This window comes from Telopea speciosissima, chromosome 1, assembly GCF_018873765.1.
Source record: "Telopea speciosissima isolate NSW1024214 ecotype Mountain lineage chromosome 1, Tspe_v1, whole genome shotgun sequence".
NCBI lineage: Eukaryota > Viridiplantae > Streptophyta > Magnoliopsida > Proteales > Proteaceae > Telopea > Telopea speciosissima.
This window is the reverse complement of record NC_057916.1, coordinates 71,318,869-71,343,329: the sequence shown is the minus strand read 5'-3', so window position 1 is coordinate 71,343,329 and position 24,461 is coordinate 71,318,869. Positions and strand designations below refer to the sequence as shown.

General features: G+C 39.3%; 1 protein-coding gene across 1 annotated transcript in view; it reads left to right on the top strand.

Annotated features, from left to right (window-relative positions):
- The window catches only part of LOC122644960 (WD repeat-containing protein 36), a 45,750-nt gene extending 23,163 nt beyond the window's left edge, over window positions 1-22,587 (top strand). Inside the window, exons 8-19 of the mRNA XM_043838321.1 lie at window positions 4,672-4,744; window positions 15,095-15,160; window positions 15,600-15,642; window positions 16,256-16,395; window positions 16,582-16,794; window positions 17,762-17,846; window positions 17,936-18,230; window positions 19,836-20,097; window positions 20,278-20,500; window positions 20,951-21,165; window positions 22,091-22,251; window positions 22,565-22,587. Of these exons, the coding sequence (XP_043694256.1) occupies window positions 4,672-4,744; window positions 15,095-15,160; window positions 15,600-15,642; window positions 16,256-16,395; window positions 16,582-16,794; window positions 17,762-17,846; window positions 17,936-18,230; window positions 19,836-20,097; window positions 20,278-20,500; window positions 20,951-21,165; window positions 22,091-22,240 (1,765 nt within the window). The 3' untranslated portion in view covers window positions 22,241-22,251; window positions 22,565-22,587. The remainder of the gene's footprint in view (window positions 1-4,671; window positions 4,745-15,094; window positions 15,161-15,599; window positions 15,643-16,255; window positions 16,396-16,581; window positions 16,795-17,761; window positions 17,847-17,935; window positions 18,231-19,835; window positions 20,098-20,277; window positions 20,501-20,950; window positions 21,166-22,090; window positions 22,252-22,564) is intronic.
- The last annotated feature ends 1,874 nt before the right edge of the window (window positions 22,588-24,461 follow it).

Sequence of the window (24,461 nt, the reverse complement as noted above, 5' to 3'; positions counted from 1 at the left end):
CACCAGCATCACCATCAGCACCACCATCATCATCATCATCATCATTTAAGGACTTAGACAGTCTTCATCATCAACAACATTGCCACCGATGGTCGCGGAATGGTATGGGTGAGGCTTCCCTTGCATGTATCGACCCTCATCGACCATATACTCGTCCACATCGGCACCAATCTCGGGAAGCTATCATGGGGTCGGGCCTACCTCCCTCCTCATCCAACACTGGCTCACCTCTATCCCTCACCCAATCCACAATAGGGTCCTCATCGTCTGAGTCGACTTGAAGATGTCGGCTAGATCAATGGTGCCCCTCTGTCCCTCATGTCCCGTGCGTATGTGTTGCGATTTCAGCCTCGAGTTGTAGTGTACATACACCATGTCGGATAAGCGTTGAGACCCCGATCATTGCGCCTCTTGGGTGGATGAGTGCGAAAGGTACTCCGGTTCCTCTCACAACCAGATGCAGAACATGTTTGGGCAAGGACTTTAATTGCTATTCTTCTTAAGTTTTCAGCCGATTCCCCATACAACACCCACCATTCAGCTGTATTACAAGTTTACAACAAAAAAGATATGTGTCAAATGTTGTTTCAACTTTCAAATTTCAATACATATGTAATTTAAAACTTAAAAGAATTACCAGCATCACCACGTGTTCTGCCTTGTATCGCAGCCTCAGTTCCAAAACTTCCCAATGCATCCCTAAATACCTTGATCTACACCCATGTGGAAAATTAGTAAGTACTTCACTACTTATTTGAAAGCATCAATAAGTTGAGTTTCCAAATGAACTCACCTCATTGTTGCAAATTGCTTGTAGTGCACCATCTGGCTCCAACTTCTTCACTACTTGTTTCACAGCATCAATAAGTTGAGTTTCCAACCCAAGCCTATTGTTATATTGATACTTAGGGTTCAAGTAGTATGTTGAAATATGACATATAGAATAGAGGTATTGTCAAATGCATAGGTAATTAGTAAATAATAATACTATGAATTAGTAAACATAAAACAAATTTACTCACCAGCCTTATGCAGTGGATGCATAAGTTGATTCTCCCAGCGAGCATTTATGATATTTAAGAAGTGTTTGCTACTGCGAGGAGCCACACTATAGACACTATCTTTCATCAAGTCTATTACAGCATATAGGTCTGGCATGGTTGGGCCTTTCAGAGCGGAGTCAGCAACATGTAGAACTTTAACTACTAGCTCCAAAACTTTCACCACTTTGTTTAGTTTGGTCCAGAAGTCCTCAGATAACATCGTTGCTTGTGCTTTCCTCCCATTTGCAGTCTTGGAACCCTTCCATTCAAACCACTCCTCAGAAGTAAACATGCTTCTCAGCCCGGCCTTCTTTGTCTCAATGCTTTTGAGGGCAATGTAGTTAGTGGCAAATCTTGTGATGTCAGACCTAACCTAGTCATTCCCTCAATAGATTGAGTGCATAGGAGTGGTTGTATACAAAGTTGGTGACTTGTCTTGCACTTTCAACCACAGTCTTCACCAACTTTAACTTTCCCACATCTTTTAGCATTGAGTCAATGCAATGGGCTGCACAAGGAGTCCAGAAGAGCCGGTACTTACTATTGTTCATCATCTTCTCACCAGCCAGGTTGAAGTTACTTCCATTGTCCGTTACAATCTGGAAAAGATTCTCAATACCCACATCTTTTTCCACTACTTCCTTTAACAATCTGTAAATATATTTTGCATCCTTTATCTCTTTAGATGCATCCACAGATTTGAGGAACACTGTCCTCCCATCACAATGAACCATGAAATTGATGATGGACTTTCTTGTAGGCCCAGTCCATCCATCTGTCATTATAGTCACCCCATATGTCTCCCACATATTCCTCATCTCACTAATGTACTCATCAATCTCACTCTTTTGTTGAGGTAGATAAACATTCATTACCTCATATGGGGTGGGGCCCTTGAATCCTGGGCCAGCCTCTGCAATGGTATCTATCATGGTATCATAATGGGGCCTTGTGCGATGTTCTTGGGATGGTATGGTATAGCATCCACTTAGCTATTGATTCTTTAACCAATCCCTTCATCCTCTTCCATGCTCCTTTGATTCTGGGTTGACTGCTTCCTTTCTTCTTTTGCAATTTAGGATCAGATGTTGATGGTGGTATTGGTACGGGTAGAGGTGTTGGGGCTGCCCTCACACTTTGTGATCTTTTAAAAGGATTCAAAGTTCTAGGACCTCCAGAACTGCCAGCTCCTCCACTACCCCCTACTCTTTATCTCTGCTGATCATCTTGAAAACTTACTCTACTCCTTGAAACAGTCCGCCTAAAATCCCTAGCCTCCAATGCTGTTTGTATGTCATCAGGTACTACAATGTCATCATCATCAGAGAAGGAGGAGTCGTCATCATCATCATCATTGTATCGTCTTCCTCCTCCCATCGAACTCCTCACTGTATCCTCAAGTTATTCTCTTATCCTTTGCTTGTCAGCCTTCCTCTTCTTTCTTCCCCTCAAACTATCACCAATCTCCCTGGCTACTTCAGTAGGGACCATATGACAACCTACAACATCTTTAGATCCTCCAGTCAGATGTTGTTTAAGTCTACTGGACCCACCTCCCATAAATTGCATGTGACAATAGTTACATATAAATTTTCTCTTATCCCCATCAATGGGAGTACCATGTAACCATGCAATGTCACCCCTATGCTAGCTGGCTGGTCTCTCTTGTTCCCTCTGTTCTCTTTGTTCCCTCCGCCCCCTCTGTTGACTACTTTCCCCCACCTTTTGCTTGCCCTTCGCACGTTGTCTATCACGATCCGCCATAATGATACTTGTTTACTGCAATGTAAGTAACACAAATAATTAAAAAACTTAATGTAGATGCACTTCAATTGACACTTTTAGATTACTAATACACTTGTATAGTTATTTAATATTTTTCCCCTAACCCTTATATTTTTCACATAATTAAAACCAATTTTTTATATATAATGTTAATATAAGTATTGACCTAACACAAGAAAACCAAAAATTAGGAAACATAATATACATGTAATGCATCTCAAAACATATAGAAATAACTTTCATATTTTTTCATTATTTTTTAAACTTAAAACTCATATTTTTCCTTATTTATTTATGTTTTTTTAATTTTTATATATTTTTCTTAATTTTCAAAAATTAAAATAATTATTTAAAAGCAGAAAAATAAATCCGACACTGTGAAGCCGTAGATCGGCCATTGGTGTCTAACATATATTTAATTCATTACCATCTAAGTCATATTACCCCTAATTATTTCCTATTTTAGTTGTAGGAAAATGAATTTTTAAAACCAGAAAAAAAATAAAAAAAATACATATGGGAAAAAAATTTCGACACCGTGAGGCTGTAGATCGGCCTCCGGTGTCTAACATATATTAATATCATCAACATCCAACAACATTTGTACAAAGTATTTTTTTAAAAAATAGTTTTAGAGAAATAGAATTTATCTTAAATAATGAAAATACGCTTGGATGATGAGCTTAGATGACCCTCAAACGTCTTCCCGGCGACAAGGAGCTTCAACAATGCTTGGATGAGGCTTGGAAGGGAGGAAGAAGAACAAAAAATGAGGAAGAAGAGAGAAAAATAGAGTTTCAGCAGCTCTTGGTCGAAATATCGACCAAGAGCTGCGAAATATGGTATAAAATGGCCCCTAGTGTCACACTATTCGTCGATATCTCACGATATATCGACGAAATATTGTATTTTTTGGTTTCGGATTGGTTTCGTATCTCGGACATGTCGAGATATACGAAATTTGGCGATATATCGCCGAAATTTCGCGAGATTTTATACCATGCTAATAAGGGCTTTATTAGGCTGGCCCTTTTGGTTCTTTCTCCTTATATGCTGGCCTTGTACTGCATCATAACCCTATACTATACACATCACTAATTCCTCCTCGTCTAATAAGACCTTGGGATAGAAGCACAAGGTTGTCTTATGAGTTATGTCCCTATGGCCGAATTCTGCTAGACCTCTAATTCCGCTCTCCTTTTTCTGCAAACTAAACTGAGATCTCTGATCTCCTTAATGACACCTGATATCAGATTCAATGGTTCTTTGAGAGGCAACATGAGCCCAACTGACATGAAAACCTCTTTAGAGTACATCAGGATGACATTATTGCCGCATTTTCAGCTAATATTGGTGTGTCTGACCCAGCAACTGCTAAATTTAATTACATCCTTTTGGCCCTTTACCTAGTCTATTTTAATCAGTGGTTTATATTAGATCCTGAGGGTTCTGTACAAGGTTATAACTATCCTTTTGTATCCGCCGATACTAACTGATACATATCGTATCTGTAAGGTACCGATACGTACCTAAATTTTATTTTTGGTATTAATACATGTAAGAAACCTCATCCTTTATATATAATCAATTGAATGCACTTGTCTTGTGTTACTTTGTTCTTTTTATTTGTGGATAAATGTCCTTTAATAAGTAATTTCCATGAAATAAAATTGACATTCCTATAATACCTTCATTTGTATTCTCCCAAAAAAATTCTAGAAAATGTACACATTATTGGCCGGATTCATGAATTGACTTGCTGGATCCTGTTTAGGGGCCCTATGAGTCATGCCTGATTTGCTAAGTTTCTGATGGCATTCTTAAATTTTGAAAATACTTGCAGGTTTTACGCTAATGGAAGACACATTTTATCTGCTGGTCAGGATCGCGCCTTTCGTCTCTTCTCTGTTATTCAGGTTTGGCATCAGTATGTTATTCTTGTGACATTGCTTCTGGTAGTAACAGCTGTGTCCAACTTTATATATCGGTAAAACATGATAGGACAAGTGTTAGCTTTTTCCTTTTTATCAGAATAAATATCTTTAGATTCTTATGCATCTTGTGGTCACTTTCTTACCACATTGGTAATGGGGCTGAGTTGAAAGCTTACTTCCGATGCAACTTTGGGTTGTTTTTACTAATGAATTTTGTGCACATTTTATTACCACATTGGCAATGGGGCTGAGTTGAAAGTTTACACTTTTCCATTAGAGATTTGATTAATTTGTTCTGTGTGCATCTGGACCTTAGGCTACGTTTGGTAAATGTCTGAACAAAGAACGCCCGTTCTTGACTAGAAACGTTCTTTAACGTTTCTGGTCTAGAACAGCATTTTGAGACCGAAAATGACTGTTTGGTAACGGTCTCAAGAACACCGTTCAGAACAAAAATGGTGTTTGGTAAAACATGTTCTTCCCTATTTGATATTGTTGAAATAGGCTGCTTACTGCTTACTGCTTACCCGATTGGGGTAAGCAGTCCTAGTTCCACTAGGATTGGTCCTACCTGTCCTAGCTTTACTAGGATTAGTCCTAGTCCAGTTAGGGTGGTTAGTCCCACTTTATTTATGTTTCTTTTTCTTTATTTTTTATTCCTTTTATTGTTTTTCCCCAGCCAAGTCCTAGTTTGGGATTCCTAGTTGTATTAGGAATTCCTAGTAGGACTAGGACTGAGTTAAGTTTCTATTTTCAGTTGTAATTCTATTCTTTATATAAACAGGGCCTGAATGATCGATTTATTCATTCAAGCATTCTCTACATCTCTCTTTTAACATGGTATCAGAGCTAGTCTCTCAGATCTAGCATGGTTCCTAGCCCCCCACCCTCCTTCCATTATCACTCGATCTCCATCTTCCCCCCCACTCAACTCTTTTCACTTTTTTTGGTTTTTTCTCCACTTAGGGCAGATCTAATGAGGTGATTTGTAGATGCTGCCCTAATTTTTCACCTCAACAATTGATGATTTAAGAAGTTCTTTGATCGATAGCTGCTGCCCACACTTCTGCAAAATTTTTTTGGAGTTCTCCCTTATTGAAGATCAGATTCTCTTACAATTACAGGCTGGTTTTCTTGGGATCCAACACTACAGGTTTTTCTGGACAGCTGCTGTCTCTGTTTCTCTTCCTACCATTGAGGCATATATCCATATCACTCTCCAGGTTTTTTTGAACAAATATTCAAGACCTGCTGCTTCTCGATCTGATTTATTTCTCCTCTCTGCGTGGGCAGTTTTGTTGCACAGATCTGCATCAACTTTGAAGACAGATTCTGCAATTTTTTTTTACGACTTGAAGACCCCTGAATCTCAATCGATTTCTCTTCTAGGGTTTCCTCAAAACCCTACCTATCGATTTTTTATTTAGGGCTGGTTCTTATTGCTACAGAAGGGACCCATCTTTCAGTTTTTATACTGTTTTGTCTGCAATATGGGGGACTCAGATGTAACCACGGCCAACTCTGGAGTTGATTCTCAGCCGCGGACAGAATTTCTCCCTTACGCTGCAGCTATTAAACTTGAGGGATCAAATTACCTCATTTGGGCCAGATCTATCTCCGTGACTGTGGCTGGTAGGGGACCCACTGGCCATCTTACTGGCACCACCACACAGCCTACTGAAGAAGGTGCTGCCCGTACTAAATGGGCTGCCAATGATGCTATGGTGATGTCCTTTATTACGAATTCTATGACCACTGACCTCTCCAGTCAATATCTACTCCTTGACACTGCTACCCAGATCTGGACTGCTGTCAAGGGAACTTATGGCCGTTCAGGTAATGATGCTCAGGTGTATGACATCAGGAAGACACTCCAACATACCACTCAGCAGGAGCTGTCTATCACTAAATACTATGCTGCCCTCAAGCGTTTATGGCAGCAATTGGATCACTATGCTAGGTTTTCACCTACTACTACTACTGACATCACTGCCTATCATTCCTATGTTGATAAGTTTCGGGTCTATGATTTCCTGGCTGGCCTCAATGATGATTATGATCCTATTCGGGTACAAATCCTTGGTCGGATTCCTTTCCCCACTTCAGAAGAAACTTTTTCGTATGTTCACAGTAAAGAGACAAGAAGGGCTGCTATGATGATTACTCCCAAAGTTGAGAGATCAGCATTACTGACTGCTGCCTCCACTCCTGTTACTTCTTTTGACAGTGTTGGTGCTACCAATACTAAAGAGCCTGTGAAATGTGAGCACTGTCACAAACCATATCACACGAAGGCTCAGTGTTGGAAATTACATGGCAAGCCTGCTGATTTTGAGGCCAAACGAGGACGTGCTAAGTATAAAAGCAAAGCCAATCACACTGAAAGTGTAGCCCCAACTCCTACTGCTGACATCGGTTTCTCCCAGGAAGAACTCCAGGCTCTCCGTCGTATGTTGAACACATCCGCTGCTTCTACTACGTCTGCTACCAATTCAGGTTCCTTCTTTGCCCGTATAGGTATTTCTTTTGCTGGTCATTGTGCATCGGTAGTATCGACTCCATGGATCATAAACTCCGGTGCTACTAATCACATGACAGGTTCTTCTAGCCTTTTTGATACATATTCTCCTGCTTCTGGTAAGGATAAAGTCAAAATTGCTGATGGGTCCCTCTCCTCCATCTCAGGGAAATGATCCATTGGTTATTCTCCTTCCTTTACCCTGTCATCTGTGTTGCATATTCCCAAATTTACAACTAACCTTCTTTCCATTAGCAGTATCACTAAATCCCTAAATTGTAAAGTGACTTTTTTTCTAACTTACTGTGTTTTTCAGGAGCTGGACTCGGGGAAGACGATTGGATTGGGTAAAGTGCATGGCGGATTGTACCTGCTTGATGGAGATCCTACACCTACTCAGTCTTTACCTTTGGCATCTTTCTCTTCTGAAATACATAAATGGCACTCTAGACTAGGCCATCCCCCCTTAGGAACTTTATCAAATTTATTTCCAGCATTAGTTAAGGATTGTAATAAGGAAGATTTTTTTTGTGAACCTTGTGTCTTGGCTAAACAGACATGTTCAACTTATCCTATTTCTAATAAGAGATCCTCTTCCTTATTTCATACTGTTCATACTGATGTATGGGGGCCTAGTAGGAAAGCTTCCCTGACTGGCCATCGGTGGTATGTCACTTTCATTGACTGCTATTCTAGGTTCACTTGGGTATACCTTATGCATACAAAAAATGAAGTTTTTTCTTGCTTTCAACACTTTCATCAATTAATTAAGACCCAATTTACTGCCACTCTTAAAATTTTAAGGAGTGACAATGGGAAAGAGTATACGGAAGGTCAGTTCCAAAAATACCTTATTGCCCATGGAATCCTCCATCAGACCAGCTGTGTTAACACTCCAGCCCAAAATGGTGTGGCTGAGAGGAAAAATTGCCACCTCTTGGAGGTGGCTAGAGCTCTTATGTTTGCTCGCAATGTCCTTTCCCTTTATTGGGGAGATGCAGTTCTTACTGCAGCCTATTTAATTAATAGGTTGCCCAGTCGGGTTCTTCTTTCCAAGGCCCCTATTGAGCTATTACTTGGCTCTTCTTCCTTCATAGTCCCACCTAAGGTGTTTGTCTGCGTTTGTTATGCCAGGGATACAAGGTCCCCTGGAAAACTTGACCCACGTAGTCTCCGCTGCATTTTCTTAGGTTACTCTGCTACCCAGAAGGGGTACAGGTGTTATTACCCTCCTTCCCGCCGGACTTTTGTTAGCATGGATGTTGTTTTTCATGAACATGTTTCATATTATATGTCCCCACCTCTTCAGGGGGAGAGTGTTAGTGAAGATGTGCTGACTATTGACTCTCCACCTCCACTTCAGTCTGTTTACCACGAGTCTGAACCAGTTCGGCCTGTCCCCAGTACTTCCCCTGACTCAGGGGGAGAGGTTCCTATACAGGGGGAGACTATCTCTATTCAAGAGGAGCAACCTACCCCGGTCCAGACTCCTATTCAAAGGACTATTAGTGAATTTCAGAGGAGGATTGATGACCGTACTGTGAAGACCTATGGAAGGAAACATAAGCAGGTTCAATCAACTGTTGCTCCAGTACCCATCCAATTGCCGAACCCAGATCCAGAACCTGCCTCTCCACCTGGTAATATTCCTTCTCCTGAATTACCTATTGCTCTTCGCAAAGGTGTCAGGACTTGCACTCAGCATCCCATATCTCATGTTGTTTCTTATAACTCACTTTCCCCATCCTTTCATTCTTTTGTTTCCTCTCTTTCTTCTGTTCGTATTCCTAACCATTGGCAGGAAGCTCTATCAGACGGAAAGTGGAAGGCAGCTATGATGGAAGAAATGGAGGCCTTGAAGAAAAATAACACATGGGAGCTTGTGGTTCTTCCACCTGGGAAGAAAACCGTTGGATGCAAATGGGTGTTTGTGGTGAAACAGAAGGTTGATGGCACTGTGGATAGGTATAAGGCACGGTTCGTGGCCAAGGGGTTTACTCAGACATACGGCATTGATTACCAGGAAAGTTTTGCACCTGTTGCAAAGTTGAATACTGTTCGTGTGTTATTATCTTGTGCAGTCAACCTTGGATGGGATTTGCAGCAGCTAGATGTAAAAAATGCCTTCCTAAATGGAGCACTGGATGAGGAGGTGTATATGAACGTCCCACCAGGGTTCTCTTGTGACAGAAACCAAGGAAAAGTGTGTAAATTGAAGTGTGCACTTAATGGGCTGAAGAAGTCACCTCGAGCATGGTTTGGCCGGTTCCACAAAGCTATGATTTCTGTGGGCTATAAGCAGAGTAATGCTGATCACACACTCTTTATAAAGAGGACTGGTGAAAAACTTGCTGTTCTTATAGTCTACGTCGATGATATAGTAGTTACTGGTAATGATGGTGATGAGATCAAACGATTGAAGACCTTCCTTGGACAAGAATTTGAGATTAAAGATCTAGGGAAATTGCGATACTTTATTGGGATTGAAGTGGCCAGATCTTCTAAAGGCATTTTTCTCTCCCAGAGGAAGTATGTCCTAGACTTATTAGCTAAAACCGGGTTGCTAGGCTGCCATCCTTCAGATACTCCTATGGACCCTACTGTTCGACTCAAGGAGAAAGAAGGGGAGTCTGTTGATAAAGGCTGGTACCAAAGACTTGTAGGGAAGTTGATTTATCTCTCACACACTCGTCCTGACATTGCTGTCGCCGTGAGTACTGTAAGCCAGTTTATGCATGATCCCCATTCTTCTCATATGGAGGTTGTTCTTCGTATCCTACACTATTTGAAGTCAGCTCCTGGAAAAGGAATTCTTTTGTCTACGCATGGTCATCTACGGATAGAAGCATACACTGATTCTGATTGGGCTGGTTCTGCAGATCGCAAGTCTATTTCTGGGTATTGCTCCTTTGTAGGTGGAAATCTTGTCACGTGGCGTAGCAAGAAGCAAAATGTTGTTGCCCGTTCTAGTGCCGAAGCTGAGTTTCGAACTATGGCACAGGGTATTTGTGCGTTACTCTGGCTTAAAGGGTTGTTACAAGATCTTGGTGTTCCTATTCGTCTTCCTATGATGTTGTATTGTGACAACAAGGCTGTAATCAGTATAGCACACAATCCTGTACAGCATGATCGTACCAAGCATGTTGAGGTGGATAGGCATTTCATCAAAGAGAAGTTAGAAGATGGGCTGATTTGTATTCCTTTTGTGACATCTGCGGATCAACTTGCTGATATCTTCACCAAGGGATTGTCTGGAAAATTGTTTCATCCCAATTTAGTCAAGTTGGGCATGATCGACATCTTTGCTCCAACTTGAGGGGGAGTGTTGAAATAGGCTGCTTACTGCTTACTGCTTACCCGATTGGGGTAAGCAGTCCTAGTTCCACTAGGATTGGTCCTACCTGTCCTAGCTTACTAGGATTAGTCCTAGTCCAGTTAGGGTGGTTATTCCCACTTTATTTATGTTTCTTTTTCTTTATTTTTTATTCCTTTTATTGTTTTTCCCCAGCCGAGTCCTAGTTTGGGATTCCTAGTTGTATTAGGAATTCCTAGTAGGACTAGGACTGAGTTAAGTTTCTATTTTCAGTTGTAATTCTGTTCTTTATATAAACAGGGCCTGAATGATCGATTTATTCATTCAAGCATTCTCTACATCTCTCTTTTAACAGATATTAATTACAATAATGCAATTTCCTTATAAATTATACCAAAAAATACTTGTAAAATCCTTTTATCTTACCAACCTTAGCATAAAAATAAAATATCTCATTAACATAACCAAAATAATTATATAAATATGTCAAATTTCAATGGTGCCATTAAAATTGGGTTTTTATGTGGATTAGTGTCATAGTGCCATTAAAATGGTATGAACAGTTGAATAGAAAGGGCCTTGGTGGATTCGAACCACCATCCCCTTGGAGCATGTTCCAAGTGCTCTACCAATTTGAGCTAAAGACCCATCAAGTAGAGCTTTGTGAATAAGTAGCAGTTAGTGTGGACAAACGGTATAAAGTGCCAAAGTATGTCTAACAATGAAAAATATGCCTTATGTTATCGATAAATATCCAGTACATACATCAGGTCAGCAAAACCATATCAAATTAATCCAGATTCATCTAGTGAAACAAAGTTAAAGGGGATGGTGGTTCGAATATCTAAACATTTATCTATGTTTTCTTGATCAATTTAAGTTCAGATATCCCAATAGGATCTTAGTGTAGAAACAAAAATATAGAATAACATGGTATTCTTAATCTAGAGTCTGGACTCTCTATTTTAATGGCATTGAAGAAACTCAGAAAAGCCTAACAGCCCACATACGAATGCAAGGACTATATCATATAATATAACTTAATTTATTGAATCAAACAAAAGATATCATGTAAGATAAGAGAAATAAAAAAGAGGGGGGAACATTCTGCATTAACCTATTTCTGCCTTCTCCTTAACTTCTCTTTCTATTCTTACAACACTGACAAATCCTCCCATCATTAAAATTTGAAAACTGAAATCCCAAACAACCCTTTATCACTCTATATCATGATCCTATCTCTCTGCACAAAAAGGAATTCAATTGAATCATCCTATCAGTTCATATTTATCTGGTGGGCACCCCCAGAGATTATATATTAAACTATTTCAGATCATACAAGGGAATGGTGCCCTTCTTCTGGATAAATTACATGACTCGGATGTCAAAATAAACTCTTGTTTATATTTTTATGGTGGGCACCCCCAGAATTTATACTTGCAATTCTCATCTCAAAATAAACTCTCCAAAGTCCCCCACATGGAGACCCCTCGCTTTATAACACAAGCACCCAATAGACCAACACAGCTAGCTAGCAGTCTAATGTGACTCAATAGATTTCAATATCCCAAGAGGATATTATTGTAGAAAAAATATCTATATATATATACAGAATACCATGCCAAAAGAAACTCAGAAAAGCCTAACAGCCCAACAAAGCCATCAACCCTGCCAAAAGAATCTCCTGCTGTCAATAACAGATCAATAGAGTATATGCATGTATCAAAGGTAAGAGCAAGAACTTGTGGTGCTTACATCCAATATCAACTCCTCCCAGGTTAATTTGGATGAGGAACCGAAAAACAAAAGAAACCAATTTGGGGATTATAGGGTTTGGGGTTGGAAATTCTCAGACAACAGATCAATTTGCTGGTACCAAAGAAGAAAGAGGTCGATTTGCCTACACAGTTAGCGATAAAACAGAGAGAGAGAATGTTACCTGGTTCCTTGCATCTCCAATCGAGCATAAACAGTCCAGTGAGAGCGAGAGAGGTTCGTTGGGGAGGGGAGGGGAGTTTGGGAAAATTTTCCAGTAGTTGCACACAAACTGGATGATTAGAATTTGAGCTTCACAGTACTCAATACTCTGATAGGACCACAGGAGACTCTGGTTGGAGACCTTTTTCTTTTTTCTTTTTTTAAATTAATATCTAAACATTTGTCAAATTATCTCACGGACTCCTACACATATTATAGTGAAACAAAGTTAAAGATTTCAAAAGCAAAAAACTTCATCAAGAACCCTAAAATCCATACCTTTCTGTTTCTGATTTCTTCAATCTAACACCAGAGGGCTTACAGCAGGTTGATTCTTACCAATTTCTGAGACAAAATGGGAGAAGAAAGAACAAATAGGTCAGATCAAAGACCCAAAATGCTGCCTACATCTCACAAAAATCAGAGAGCGAGAGAGCAAGAGAGAGTTGCAGAGATTGCGAGAGAGAGAGAGAGAGAGACAGAGCAAGACAGAGAGAGACGGACAGAGAGATAGCCAGAAAGAGAGTGAGAGAGGAAGCGAGAGTGAGAGATGGCGAGAGAGCGAGACAGAGAGATAGAGAGAGATAGAGAGAGAGAGAGAGAGAGGAAGCGAGAGTGAGAGATGGCGAGAGAGCAAGACCGAGAGAGCAAGACAGAGAGATAGCGAGATAGAGAGTGAGAGAGGAAGCGAGAGAGACAAAGGGAGAGAGAGCGAGAGAGAGGGCTTCACAACATACCTTGAAGGGATTGCAGGTCATGAACTCTTCCGGCTGAATCCTTCTCTTCCCCTTCTCTTCCACTCTTTTCCCCTCCTCTTCGCAAGTGATAACTTTCTCAAACCCCAAAGTGCTCACTGCTCGACATCTTCGTCAATTTGTCGTTCTTGTTCTTTTAGGCCAAAATCCTTCCGGTTCGTTCTAAAAGACCAGAAATACGAACCATCAAGCCAAACATAAATTCATGTTTTTTTGTTCTCAAAGAACAGAAAAACAATTCTGAACGCCGTTCAGACATTTACCAAACGTAGCCTTAGTTTTCAGCATTTCTAATGTAACCTAGTGTTCCAAAAACCCTAATTTTGGTTGCTATAGGCCCATGAAAAGGGTAAAAATCCAAATATGAAGGAGCACTGGCAATTTTGTAAATTCTGGAACAACTTATAACTTATAGAATGTTATGTGCCTAATGGGGCCCACTCTAGTGTATGGGCGCTAGATTGGGTCAGCCTAGTGTGGGATAGGTTAAAGGTTTTGATTTAACACGTTCCATCAGCTCTTTAGCTTTTAGTGTATCGGTCAAGTACTTAACATTTGGTGTTAGAGCTGGGCACCATGTCACGGGTTTGAGTCACGGAAAGGGCTACCTGGAGTAAAGTGAAAGCCGTCAAGAAAGGGCTACCTGCCGCCAGGCAAAAACCTTGGAGCAGAGTGGAGCCATTTGGAAAGGGCTACCTACCGCTAGAGTGAAAGCTGCCTAGAGTGAGAGCCGCCGAGGATGACGGCTGCGGAAGCGTGGTGGTCTGTTATGTGCCTAATGGGGGCCACTCTAGTGTATGGGCGCTAGATTGGGTCGGCCTAGTATGGGATAGGTTAAAGGGCTTGATTTAACGCGTTCCATCAGCACTTAATATTGAACCCCTTTTGGGTAAGAAATCAGAATCTGGGACATAAAAATAATTAAATTTAAGAGAAAGCACGAAGCTGAAATTTCAGAAAAGATGGCGGTATAACAGAAAGAAGTTACAAATTCAGGGGCTTTTCTGAGATTTGAATTTTTGAAAAGCACTATAGGGATAAACAGAATAAGACTCAAGAAAATATAGGGCTATTGTGTAATTTCTACAGAAGCTGTCCTCATGTGCAATAAAGAAGCATTTCTTCTTCCTCACGATCACAAACAGTGAGAGCAGTAGACCTGAATTGCTTTCAGGTGACGGATATCAACCAAATAGGCTCAGATTGATCTGAAATTTCAGACGATGGTCCCTAATCCATGGGACTGTAGAATCAACTTAACAAACATTCAAATCTGCAACCTAAGAATTTAAATATATATATATATATATTTACTGAAGCAGGTGGCAGAAGAGGTAGGACCTGATCTGAGTTTCGATTTGAAACTCTCTAGTCCAGCAGGCTTTCAGACTGGAACTCTGCAGATTTGGACTGTAGAATCGACATAACAAACATTCAAATCTGCAAAATCCATGGGTCTGTCGGATCAACTTTTAACATTCAAATCTGCAACCTAAGATTTTAAAAAATATAAATATTTGTTGAAACAGGTGGTGGAAGTGGTAGGACCTGATCTGAGTTTCGATTTGAAACTCTAGTCCAGCTGGGTGTGAAAAAGAAAAGGATATTTTATTTTATTTTCAGTGGATGGAAGTTTGCTTATCTTACCTCCCACTCCTGGATGTGAAAAAGAAAGGAAACTTTATTCTGCATTCATGTATTACTGGAGATGTTTATGGATAATTTTTTGATGTGTTCTTTATCTTTTGAATTTGGCTCTGGGTGACCAGGATCAACAAAGTAGAGAGCTTTCTCAGCGTCATATCTCTAAAAGGGCAAGGAAGCTTAGGATGAAGGTACAAGAGGAACAAGTTTTCTGCTTTCACTTTTGTGCATATAGCTTTCCTAAAGTCTATGCACCATAAGCTATACCCTCACTTTTTTCTTCTCATGTCGTCATTATATTGTAAAGGATCGTTGGATTGCTCCACTATTAGCGTCTGTTGTGGTAAAACCTGACTAGATGATCATACAGACCCAACTGTGGACTCTTTTTCTGGACCATTTCTATATTATCTCTTGGAATAGGATGGACTAGAGATTACGATCATACAGCATGTTTTTTGTACCTATACAGGAATGCAAGACTCATTGGATGATCAATTCCTTGGCATATGCCAGCTTCTTACCCTTACAGTCCGCTGCACCATTGCGCTTTTCCATTGTTCTGTTCTCCAAATAGCGTCGTTCATAACAAGCAAAAGTGTTAACATACTAGAAACTTTTTTGTTCCAGGTGGAAGAAATAAAATTGAAGCCTGCTGTTGCATTTGATTGTGGTAAGTGTCTCCCTCTCTGAGCTGCTCTTTCAATGTATTTGCAGGTTTATCTAGAAGTAGAAAAGAGGGTATTGGTTTTCCTTCTGATTTATTTCGAAAATATCATATTTGTTCTTTTCTAGTTTATGCCTCGCACTAGATTTTGTTTCTTGGTCATTGTATTTATTTCTTTATTTTGAAGGTACATGGTCAAAAAGATAAAGCTTCCATGGAATGGGATGCATTATAATTTAACCAGAGTTCAGTTCTTGCAAATATGCTAAACTAGGAATCTCCTCATGGCTCTGTTTTATGGGGTTTTCCTTCCCCTTCATAAATCGATAAATTATTATTATTATTATTATTATTATTAAACAATAGTAAATTGCATGTGTCATCTTTAGGTTGGTTGTTTTATATTTATTCTTCTATAAATGGTTTCAAGGACATTTTAATCATAAAAGTTGCAAGACTCAGCTAAATTTCATGATAGACTGACATTGATGAAACAGATAAGCTGGAGGTAGTGAATGCTACCGTCATATTCAGTAAAAGCATTTGTACATTTAATATGAAGAATGCCCTTACTTTTTCTGTTCATTTTTTTTTTCTTGTATATAAAAACCAATTTTAGCTGAGATCCGTGAACGTGATTGGTGCAATGTTGTAACCTGCCATATGGATACTCCACGGGCATATGTGTGGAGGCTTCAGAACTTTGTCCTTGGTGAGCACATCCTAACACCATGCTCGGACAATCAAACACCCATTAAGGTATGCTTCTCATTTCTTTTTCACAGTATTGTATTTTGTAATTTCGTTTAATTACTTAGGCACATTGCATGTCAAATTGATGTGCAACAGTCTTCCAATGTACAGTATTGCCCTGTAGATCCTCTTTCCGTTTTTTTGTTTTCACTAAATCTTTGAAGTTCATGAAAACTCTTTTTCATGTGGCAGACTTGTGCAATTAGTGCTTGTGGTAATTTTGCTGTTCTGGGGACAGAAGGTGGTTGGATTGAGAGATTTAATCTTCAATCAGGAATCAGCCGAGGCAGCTACATAGACATTTATGAAAAAAGCAGCTGTGCCCATGACAGTGAAGTGGTTGGAGTTGCTTGTGATGCTACAAATTCCCTCATGATAAGTGCTGGATATCATGGAGATGTAAAGGTGTGTATTCTAGACGTCATTGACAAAACTCAAAACTGAGGTCATAAAGTGTTGTACTGGAAGATACCAAGTTTAATTTATCTTATTGGCTCAACATGACAGAGTTAAAACAGAAATAAAGAAGCAAATGAAGTAGATGTCTACAGACAGACATAAATAAGGGAAGGAAGTAGCGCAACAGCTATTGTGTCGGTCCTCACTCAAAGCCTTCTCAATGTGTAAAATTTAATTGCAGACAAAGTCTACCATAAAGGGCGTACCCAGTGCATGAGGCTCCTGCCACTGCGAGGTCTTCCATCAGGTTGCAGGTTCGAAACTTGGAAACAGCCTCTCCGCAAAGCGCGGGGTTAAGTCTGTGTACATATTCTCCTCCCAGACCCTGCAGTAGTGGGAGCCTCGTGCACTGGGACGCTCTATGAGAGACCTAAACTTTTAAAAAATTATTAAAAAGTTAAGGGAATAGGTCACTGGATGAGACAACTTTCTGTAAATTATTTGCTTTATTCAATATAATGTTGTCATGTCTTCCTTCTTTTGATCAATGATGGAAATATCTGTTACACAAAATGAAGGGGTTAGTACAAGGACAAACAGAAGCCTACGAATAAGAAAAAAGGAGCAAGAATTCGAAAAAGAATCTACAACATATGATTAACCAGAAATGGTTGTCAGCACAACTCTCTAATAGGTACAAGCTAGCAGAATCCCCAATCTATGACATTATTATTACACTAACTTAAAAAAGAAAATGAGGGGGTGTGGAGAACATGGACAGTCCATTGCGGCGCCCCTATATTTCTAGAATATGGTGATTGTCCTCCCTTTCTGGTCATATGTCTTGGGAGAACGAACCTACTGTACTGTCCCAACAATCATTTGTGGTGTTTGAATAATCTCTCAGAATGAAACAAATTCTAATTAGCTGGGTTCTGCTTGAAAGTTCATCATTCATTGGGTCCCTTTGCAGATCTGGGATTTCAAGGGCCGTGAATTGAAATCCAGATTGGAAGTCGGTTGCTCTGTGGTCAAGTTACTTTATCACCGATCCAATGGTAATTTGTCTATGCTATTTCTTTATCTTTTACAAATTACATACTTTTGGAGCATATTGTGAGCATATGGTATTCTATGTGATTTTTAGGGCTTTTGGCAACTGTAGCTGATGATATGGTTATCCGGGTGTTTGACATTGTTGCCTTAAGAATTGTTCGTAAATTTGAAGGCCATACAGATCGAATTACTGACCTGTGTTTCAGTGAGGATGGGAAATGGCTTTTGTCATCCAGTATGGATGGAAGTCTTAGAATCTGGGATGTTATCCTCGCAAGACAGATTGATGCTGTACAAGTGGATGTGGCTATCACGGCATTGTCCCTGTCACCCAATATGGATGTTTTGGCAACTTCTCATGTTGATCAAAATGGTGTCTTTCTGTGGTAAGGTCCCAGTTAGACTTTGTGTTACTTTATTTTTTCATCAATCATTTTACTGCAACCTTGATTTTCCATGTCATGATTCGTGAGCTAGCTTTTGTAATTTCAAGTGTTTAGTTTAGCTTAGGTCTAAATGGAAGAGGTCAAGGTCATGAATGTATCATCATTCTTTTGGTTTCAAATAAAGCCTTTTTTGTTTTAATTTTAAAAAATACCTTTGAAAATATTATTAGGATAGACAACCTGAGGCTGCAACAACAAAGAAATACAACAGACATGATTAAGAAAGATGACAGCAATAACAAAAAGATTAACAAATAAAATATGGTGAAGAAAACACAGTCTCTATGTAGCAAATTCCTAGTCAACTAATCTGTCATAGTGTTGCTAGAGCTTGGTTACGGAATTAGATATTTGTAGAAGATCCAATTATCTGGCATTCTTTTGCAGTGAGTTAGCCTCCAGAGATGTCCTACTAAGGTGGTGATCCAGGTAATGATCACCTGTGTAGTATCCCCAACCTCCAATCTGCTCCATCATAAGGCACCCTTGCATGGTTGTCGAGGCATCACCTAGGAGGGGCACCTTGGTCGTCTTGGCCTCCTTGTTGGTGTCACCTTGCCTCCAGGCCCCCTCCAACGCCTTGGCTGCCTAGGTGCCGTGACAACTATGCTGACCCTTGGGCTACATAACTCAAGAATACTGTTCCCTTCCAATTCAAAGAAGATTCCTATTCAAGATGGGCCTGGATTGAACTTCCATCTATGTTTGGGGAAAACATGGCCAGACAGCATCCGTACATGCCTCATTGAAGGAACTAAAGAGCCTGATGTAATCAGAGTACCCTTCCCCTCGTAATATCAAAAGAAATCTCTTGAAATTTTTGAAGTTTGGGGCCTAGTTGGCTTACCTCAGTATGAGATCAACTACCTTTACCATATGATCTGCATCAGTTGCTAAGTAATCTGCTCTGTGCTCCTTTCAGATGCTCCTATTCCTACAAGGAGTATCTCCATAAATGCTTACCTAAGGTACTAAGGATAGTGGAAAGAAAAATATGGTGTGTTTCAGTCAGCTGTGAAGGCATAGAAGAAATTGAAACTTCCCTAGAAGTACAGTTACGAATGGTTGGCACTCTGCTTGACAACGAAGAATTTGATTTCTCTGTTGCCTGCATACTAAATTATGTTCCACTCCTGTGTCCACTTATTGAATTCAATGAGATTGCAAGAAATGGAATCTTTGCTGCGTAAGAGTTGTATCCTTTCTATATCTGGGAAAACAGAGGTTTTCCTCATCCTTTGAAATTCTCAAGCCAAAGCCTTTTACTTAGGTGGGGCAGGGATCTTCCAAATTATTTTGTGAGGATAAAGGGCCAAAATCTGTTGTTGAGGATCAGGGGTGAGGTCTAGTGTACTAAGCCAAGAAAAATTAATTTTCCAAAACACTTAATTTTTGTGATAAAATTGGCTCATACTAGTTCCTAACATGTATTATTTGATTGATATGTAAAGTCTTACTAGGTTCAACAAATCTTTGCTGGGGCTGTACTCTTGATTGTTTTTTGGTCTTTCTCTAACATTGAAGTACTGAAAATGGAATTATCAGGGTGAACCAGGCCATGTTCTCTGGAGCTTCTTATGTGGATTTCTATGCTAGGGGGAAAGAAGTTGTCAGTGTCAAGTTGCCAGGTTTCTCTTCGAAGGAAATAGCTGATGAGGAGAATCATGAGAACCATATTGGGTGTAAATTACATGTTAAGGACACTGCTTATGCCTCACTTTTGAATCATCAAATCCCTGATCTAGTAACTCTCTCATTGTTGCCAAAGAGCCAGTGGCAAAGCTTGATCAATTTGGACATTATAAAGGTTTGCCTTTTATCTGATATTATTTTTCCAATTGTCTTTCTAACCCTTTGAAGAAATTAATAAAAACATTCTTATGAACATTTACTGTGGGTTTGTAGCAAGTTTGTACGTACCCTAATTGTTGCTCTTTTAGTTTGACCTTCACAATTATATACATGATGGTATTTCTCTGCCACCCAGGTCCGCAACAAACCAATTGAGCCACCCAAAAAGCCAGAAAAGGCTCCGTTTTTCTTGCCGGCAGTCCCATCTTTTTCTGGAGACATATTGTTCAAACCTACTGGCACAGCTGTTGAAGAAAAGGAGAAAAGAGATGATGAGATGAAAACCAGTAAAAGGAAATCTGATCTACAGACCTCCCAATTTCTGCAATTGCTTCTTTCCTCTGCGGAAATGAAAAATTGTAAGTATGCTTGCTATGATCTTGCTTGGATCTTGAGAAATATCTATTCATCTGTTATAATCAGTTAACGGTAAGGACTATGTAGAAATAAATAAGATCCATAGCTTGAAATGTCCAAATTAGAAGAATTATTTTTAGAGCTCAGCCTGATCATATGATGATTACAACCATCAATCTTTCACAGTATTTTTGGTCAACTAAAAACAAATTTGGATACTCAGGAAAGTTTTGTAGACCAGATGGTTAGCATAAGGAGACTTCTAGATGGCACCCATTGGTGGTGGGTCCTTGGATGGATAGGAAAGTTATAGACGAACTAGTACGATGGATTTTTTCTAAACAGTTTGTGTATAATTTGTTCCCCTACTTCCTCCTTTTGGAAAAAAAGTTCTTACCCTACTTACCGCTTTTGGAGAAAGATTTTCCTACTTAACCGCGTTTGGATTGCAGTTTCACAATTTACAGACTACATCAAAGGTTTATCTCCATCGACATTAGATTTGGAGCTCCGGATGCTTCAAATTATAGATGATGAAGATCAGCAAGAGCCCGAAAAGAGATCTGAATTATATTCCATTGAGCTGCTACTTGATTACTTCATACATGAGATTTCGTGTAGAAAAGACTATGAGTTCATTCAAGCAGTAATTAGATTGTTTCTTAAGGTATCCATTAACTTTAAAATTCATCCAAATAAACTTTTTATTTTTGTTCATTGATAAACTTTCTGTTTTGAGCACTGTGGTTTTGGTTAGACACTAAATGGGGAGAGAGAAACTATTTCATGTTATTAGCTGTTTGCAGAAACAGCTTTATCAGCCAGTGCTGCTTAAATGACACACATGTGGAGAGTCAAAAAATTTAGTTTTATAGGTCTTACGTAGTAGATATCTTTGGTAGAAAAACTATCTGATCAAATGGTCCTAAACATCCAACATCACAATGTTGCAGAATGTTCAGTTAAACTAATCTCTTATCTGTATGATTGCAACAGATTGGTTGATTTAATTTATGATCATCACACCTAGTTGTTCTTCATCGTAGGAAATCTCCAGTTTGGACCAAGTTAAGTTGGTCAGCCCCAACCATGCTGCATGAATGTGAAGTTGGGCAATGGTTGACAGGATTTTGATATCATGTTGTGCTATCTTGGCGCAGGCTGAGTTATGATCATGGTTCGTGATCTCGGTATTGGCTGGGTCGGATCAGGATCGGGATCGCCCAAACTCGGGCAAATATGACACTTTTGTCCCTGTTTTCTTATAAAAAAAAACTTATTTTTTTATATTTTTACACCTGTCCTTACAGCTGGATCGGATCGGTATCAGGATTGGTCTCGGCCGATACTGATCCGATCCGGCCAAAATCGGCCGATCCGATCCGATAACTCAAACCATGGTTATGATTGATTTTCTTAGATGATAAGTGCATATTTTTTTAGGGAAACCTGGCCTATCCTAAAGTGGCTGCACTGGTTTCTATAATTCTATCACAAATGAAAGCTCTTTTAGGAAGTCTTTGCAAAAAATTAAGTGGTTGGTTGAGGAATTTGTCTTGGGGTTCGATCTAATATCTTTATGTTATTATCAGATACATGGTGAAACAGTTAGGCGCCAGTCTAAACTTCAGGACAAAGCAGAGAAGCTTTTAGAAGTTCACAGTTCAGTATGGCAGACACTGGATAAGATGTTTCAAAATGCAAGTTGCATGCTTACATTTCTCAGCAATTCACAGCTCTAAGTAGGGAAGAGGTAATTTTTCAGTTTTTTCTTTTTCTAGTAGTGTTATTATTCTTTCTACGTTATTCATTATTGGAAAGATCCCTTGAGGATTATTATCCATTTTTACTATTGTTGTCAGCTTGGTGAACAAGAAATCAACTGATGAATAATATGGGCTTTAATTTTTAAAATTTTTTTTGGTAAAATGGGCTTTAAAATTTTTTAATTCTATATTATTAGTAGTAGTTTATGTTTTAATTTGGAGATAATTTGTATTGACACATGGAATCTATTACTTTAGAAAGACTTCTTTTCACTGAGAATGATTGATTAAATTTAACAGCAAAGCACAAGGGGAAGTAGCTGTCATTGCAAGTTGGCAATGCAGATGACAGTATCATCACTTCATCATAGGTGTGTGTTATTGCTTTTTAACGGGAAGGTCATGTAAGAATGGGATGGGAGCAGTTTAGGTTCACCATATGATTTGATTTGTCTACAATCTCGTAATAAATAGTTGACCAATATCTCTTAATTAAGCTCTTTTCCAGTGGTTAGCCATATTTTCTAGCCATTGATTGGTTACCGGATTCTAGGGAGTGGACTTTTTCAGTTACATGATTTTCTTTTATCCTCACTGATTTCCTGGTTATGACAGGCTATTTGCTGGGTCCCAGATTCCCCCTCCCATGTGCATGGTCAACATATGCACGGTTAGCCATGGGTGAGTTGCTGGTTGCAGTAGGGAATTTCTTTCGCGGTGCGGAGTTCGTTAATTCTCTTCTATCTGTAATTTTGTATGTTTAGTTTTCTGAAAGGGGTGTCTTTTTAAGGTTAAATATTTTCTTGTAAGGCAAAGCTTTCTCGATGAGGACATATGCTGAGCACACCTAGTTGTACCACATGGATGGGTGATTCTGCAATTTTGACCATTGGATATCTAGGGAATGATCCGGATTGATCACGTGTAAAATCCCAGTCCTAAATTCTATCATTAAGCCACCCACGTTTTTCCATGCATCCCTCGGTGGTCCAAACATTTGTGTACACACTTTTGATAGGCAATAATTTCTCAATGCTTTAGTTTGCCACATGGCTAACTATTTTTGGGTTGAAACTCAGACATGTATGGGGCTGGGGGTTTCCACTCGTCCGCAAAATTTCAATCCCATCTGACCTGCCATGTAGCATATGTAGGTGCTTGTCTACCTATTTTGTAGTACCCATGCCCAAAAGAAAATAGCACACCATGCATCCAGAGTGAACTGTAGATATGTTGAAAGCTTCCGATAACAACAGCATAATGATATGGTGTAATTGTCATACCAAACCAATGATCCAAATCAGATGTAAAACTGAGGTCAGGTTGGAGAGGTTGTGGTGGTGGTTCTGTTGAGTGTTGGAGGTGTTGGAGCAAGGTTTTTTCCCCACTCATTCCAAATGGTGTGTTAATAGATTCTGGATCTAGAATGCATTCAAAAGCGAGATAATAGAAAAGAATATGGTTTTAGAATGCATTCTAGACTCGGAATCTATTCCGAGAATGCATATTAACCTGCTGGTTTGTGAAGAATCCAAGTTTTCTCCCTAGTGTTTAAGATTGGGGATGCTAATTAGAGTTTCTAAGTTTTAGCCAGGGAATTGGCTTGTAAGAATTCTGTTCTTATCTCCAAATTTGAGGCAGCCATAATCTTTTGGTACAAGGGCAAAAGTGGGGCATGCCAAAAAAAAAATGAAGAGAAAAGCTTAATTACTGTAGCTCTTTTTGATATAATTTAAATTTATGTTTTTCTGACAAAAAAAACAAATAGATGTGTTTGGTATGAATTTTGACTCATATTTTTCATTAACATAAATCAATATAAATATAAATTCATAAACAGCTTCAGAGTTGTTTATGTTGTTGATGTTTGTTTATGCGGGTGCCATTATTGAACATGTGTAGAATTGCTACTTAAGTGGGATTGGACAATTTTCTACCCTTATTTTCTTTTAAAAGGGGAAATTTTCATGTACCACCCTTGAGGTATCCAGTTTTGGAAAATTCTGCGTACCCTCCTGAGGATCACAAAAGTTAACACATGCCCCAATCCGTTAGTTTATGATAAATAACGTTAAAAACATGGGATGAACTGACAAAATTGCTCTCATCTTTCTCAAATCGTTTTCCCAAAACTGCAACTCATCTTCCCCAAACCTACACATGACTTCCCTTTCTCCTTCCATTTTTAAAACCTAAT